Source organism: Cebus imitator, unplaced genomic scaffold (assembly GCF_001604975.1).
Source record: "Cebus imitator isolate Cc_AM_T3 unplaced genomic scaffold, Cebus_imitator-1.0 Scaffold11, whole genome shotgun sequence".
Taxonomy (NCBI): domain Eukaryota; kingdom Metazoa; phylum Chordata; class Mammalia; order Primates; family Cebidae; genus Cebus; species Cebus imitator.
The window spans coordinates 11724434-11728907 of NW_016107326.1; the positions used below are offsets into that span (position 1 = coordinate 11724434).

At 42.2% G+C, this 4474-nt stretch overlaps 1 protein-coding gene across 2 annotated transcripts in view; it reads right to left on the reverse strand.

Annotated features, from left to right (window-relative positions):
* The window catches only part of KPNA5 (karyopherin subunit alpha 5), a 62600-nt gene extending 58567 nt beyond the window's left edge, over positions 1-4033 (reverse strand). Inside the window, exons 1-2 of one of the 2 annotated variants that reach the window (XM_037727573.1) lie at positions 3797-3982; positions 3584-3654 (exon numbers count right to left, since the gene is read on the reverse strand). Coding sequence is in view for 1 of the 2 variants with exons in the window: in XM_017497331.2 (XP_017352820.1) it covers positions 3797-3800 (4 nt within the window). In the remaining variant the exon portion in view is untranslated. Of the gene's footprint in view, positions 1-3583; positions 3655-3796 lie in introns of both variants that reach the window. The other variant, XM_017497331.2, reaches the window with a different exon arrangement.
* Positions 4034-4474: the final 441 nt, after the last annotated feature.

Here is a 4474-nt window from a genome sequence, read left to right on the forward strand (position 1 = left end):
AATGGATAAAGAAAAATGTGGTAAACACCATGAAATACTATGCAGCCACAAAAAAGAATAAGATCATGTCTTTTGTGGGAACATGAATGAAGCTGGAGGGCATTATCCTTAGCAAACGAATGCAAGAACAGAAAACCAAATACCACATGTTCTTACTTAAAAGTGGGAGCTAAATGATGAGAACACATGGACACAAAGAAGGGGACAACAGATACTGGTGACCTACCAGAGGGTGGAGGGTAGGAGGAGAGGGAGAAGCAGAAAAAATAACTATTGGGTACTAGGCTTAGTACCTGAATGACAAAATAATCTGTACAACAAACACCCATAACACAAGTTTACCTATATAACAAATTTGCACACGTACCCCTGAGCCTAAAAGGTAAAATAAACAACAACAACAAAACCAACAAAATAAAACTGGCTTCCTTTATTTAGCACAGTATTTGAGTTACCCATGTTGTTGGCATCTATCAACTCTCTTGCTTACTGCAGAGTACTATTCCACAGTAGGGACCTATTACGGTTTATCTGTTTGCCAGTTAAAGAACATCTGGGTAGTTTCTAGTTTTTGAAGGTTATGAATCAATTTGCTACACATATTCATGTAAAAGTGTTTGTGTAAACATAAGTTTTCATTTCACTCAGTAAATATCTAGGAGTAGAACTGATGGATAAGAAGCTGTCAAACTGCTTTCCAAAGTGAGTATATCATCTTGCATTCCCATCAGTAATGTATGAGAGTTCCAGTTGCTTTGCATCCTGTCTCCACTTGATAATGTCAGGGGTTTTTTTTGTTGTTGTTGTTGTTAGTCATAGCCCTTCTAATAGGTGTATAGTGACTCTGGTTTTAAACATGTTAAATATATAGTACTTGGTGCACTTGTAGGAGGCTTTGATCTATAGATGGTTGAAAATATGGATCAGAACTCAGGATAGGGATCCAGAGTGACAATTCGGTATCATGTAGAGCTATAGAAGAAGAATGACCAAAGGAGAAACCTTGAGGACACTTAATATTTTAGTGGAAAAAGGCAAGAGCAAAAGAAACCAAAAAGAAGTAGGTCAGAGAAGAGAAGAATCAGAAAATACGAGTCCTGCAAAAGGAGTTCAAAAAATAAAAGAATATTTAAGTTGTAATACCACTAAAAAACAGGCCATTAGGTTTATTCAATCACTGATTCATCCAGAAAATAAAAGTGCCTATAATAATCCAAGTACCATATCAGGCATCAGATTTGGTAATTATGTCACTAGTAAATATAGTGAGACAAATCTCACTACTGGTGGAGCGGAAGGTAGAAGGGAATGCGCTGAGGACTTGAGGTGACTGAATAGGAATACATTCATAATTTACCAAAATCCCTCCTTTAAAACATTTAATGGATTCAGCAATACCATGTGCACCTACAAATAGTTACCATTAGAAACTGTCCAATATGGTCGGGTGGGGTAACTCACGCCTGTAATCCTAGCACTTTAGAAGGCCAAGGAGGGTAGACGACTTGAGGTCAGGAGTTTGAGACCAGCCTGGCCATTATGGCGAAATCCCATTTCTACTAAAAACACAAAAATCGACCAGGCATGGTACTGGAGCCTGTAGTCCCAGCTACTCAGGAGGCTGAGGCAGGAGAATCGCTTGAACCCAGCAGTCAGAAGTTGCAGTGAGCCAAGATTTTGCCACTGCACTGCAGCCTGGACTCCAGCCTGGGCGACAGTGCCAGACTCTGTCTCAAAAAAAAAAAAGGGAGAGAGAAACTGCTCAGCATAACTTTACTAATAACAGTGCTTGGCATGGCCAAGCACTGTGGCTCACGCCTGTAATCCCAGGACTTTGGGAGGCCGAGGTAGACAGATCACGAGGTCAGGAGTTCGACAGCCTGGCCTACAGGGTGAAACCCTGTCTCTATTAAAAATAAAAATAAAAATAAAAAACAATGCTTGGCATTATTCTCTATTTTATATATATAAAAAGCTAGACTTGAAAAGAAAAAAATAGCATTCGGTGTTCATTACAGAGCAAATTGATCATAGTATTATGGAGCAAACTGATCGTAGTATTAGTTGTTAAGTTATACTCAATATGTATAAAATATTTAAGTAAAATAAAATGCTCATGGAAATAAAACTCTTAAAATATTTATCACCTATATATGTAGCACATTCTAGGCCACTGGCTCCAAACACTTTTGTTCACATATCCTACATATGTAAAATGTATTTGTGCATTCGTCCTGAATATATTTATTTCTATACATGCATTACGATTCTACTACTCCATCATAAAATTCACAAAAATAGAAATTTTAAGAATGAAAGTTTGAAAAGGAAAACAAATAGAAGTTCTAATATTTTCTTGCCACATGTAACTGGATCACCTTGTGTCCCACCACACACACATACACACACAAAGACGCTACTCATGAAACCATTAATTCAAGCAACCACACCGTAACTGTTCGATATGAATTTGAGCCAAATAAAATGTAGCCCCAACAAGTAATATATCATTTGTTCCTTTTTCTTCATTAGTACTTACTTCTGGCTTCATATTTAACACCTGCATCCATCCTCACTGCAGTTGCTTTAAAGGGCACAATAAAACAAGGAAAATTATCTCTAAAGGTGCCTCACCCAATGGGATTGTTTTGTTCGTTGAAAAATAAATTTAAAGGCTGCACTTCAAAGGCTGAGATCTCATAAAAGTTAAATGCAAGAAATCTTATTCAGGCACTTCAAAGTTACAGAATAGAGGGATTTATTATTATTATTCATAAGCTTTCAATGGCTCTTAGAAAAACCGTGTGGAAGTTGGGCAAATAACTAGACTATGAACTTAAGAGTTTTCTTTCTTTAATATCAATCGACATTATTTCTTATGCCAGTAAAGCCTTCATTTCCATGGGGTTGTGTGCCTCATTAGTGAAAGTAAAAGACTGCACAAAGCGACTAAGTGCTAACCAGAGAGCCCTTACAACCAAACAAGCAGTACTTAGGTCGGAAGAACACAGTTGTTCCTGACCTACCAAGAAAGCCACGTTCCTACAGAATATGAATCATTATTGGGTGTTGTAATTGATAGATAAGTCATTAGTGTTTTCATCTTTTTAAAAAAAAAAAAAAGTGTCTAAAAAGCTCAAAAGTAAATGCCAGTGTCATATTCTTTAGACGTAGCACTGTCATATCACAGCTTTCAAATCCTTCCATCTCCTATGCATTATCGATGAAACACTAAGTTTTCATCTTAGCACGGGGCTGACCGACTATTAGAAGCGTGGAACCCAGGCTTGCCTTGTGGTCAGGAATGAGCCCTGGAGGAACCCGCACGCAGGTGAAGACGGCGGCTGGCGGAGGGAAAAGGCAAGGCTAGGAGGCCCCCGGGATGGAACCTTTCTCTTCACTGGACACTGTGGAATTTCCATAAGCTGCCAGACACAGCCGCTGGGTACCAGGTATGAGTGGCAACGTTCGGCAATTCCATTAACCGAAAAGAACTACCGGGAAACAGTGAGGCGGGGCGGCGAAGATGAGACCGGCTGCCCAACACTCCTTCCGAGCACTGGCAGAAAGAATCTGAACTCACCAAGCCTTCGCGTCCGCAAGGGAAATGTCCGGCCGCCACGCCCCCGCGACCGCTGTCGCCCTCGGGAAAACCTGAGAAACACCCCGACACCGCCAGGTTTCAGCGACTTTCGCAAAGGAAAGGGTAAATAAAAACCGTGGACCCAGGAACCAAGTTGCCAAAGGGACCAAACAAAAGGCTCCCCCAACCTGGCCCGCGTCCACTCCCACTTACCCATTAATGTGGCACTCTCCGATGCCCTGATTTTCGAGTCCCCAGCGGCGACGTGTGTGTGGCGGGTAACAGAAGGGCCGCCACTCCGCCCCTGGCGTGAAGCGTAGCGACCGATCGCAATCCAAGATGGCGGCCACCTGCGCCCCTTCCCCGAGACCCCGAGGCTCGGTTCCCAGAAGCCCTTGCACTCGGAGCTACTGCCGCGACGGCGGCGGCGGCGGCGGTGGCGGCGGCTTGTCAGCACATCTTAGCAGAGGGGCGTAGAAAAGTGCGCGCCTTCGCCCCACCCACTGAAGGAGGAGCCGAAGCCTGAGCCGGAGCCTGCGCCTGCGACAACCTCTGGATTTTAGCTGCGCTTGTGGTGACCATGCTGTAGATACTCTGCAGCCCGAAGACCTCCGTGTGTGCAAAGGGTCGACCCCTCATTCATTCATTCATTCATTCGTCATGCGTGCGTATGTTTTTGAGGATATAAACTGTGCCAAGTACCATTTTAGATACATTATTGGGGCTACAACAGTGCAAAAAAGAGGGTAAAAATCGCAGCTTTGTCGAGTGTACGTACAGAAAGCTCACGTTTTCTTCAGCTTCATTAACTTCCTTTTATATGCTTTGCTCGTTTTGTTTCAAGCTTTTTAATTTGATATTTATAATTTTGTGTTCTATAACATCTGTGAT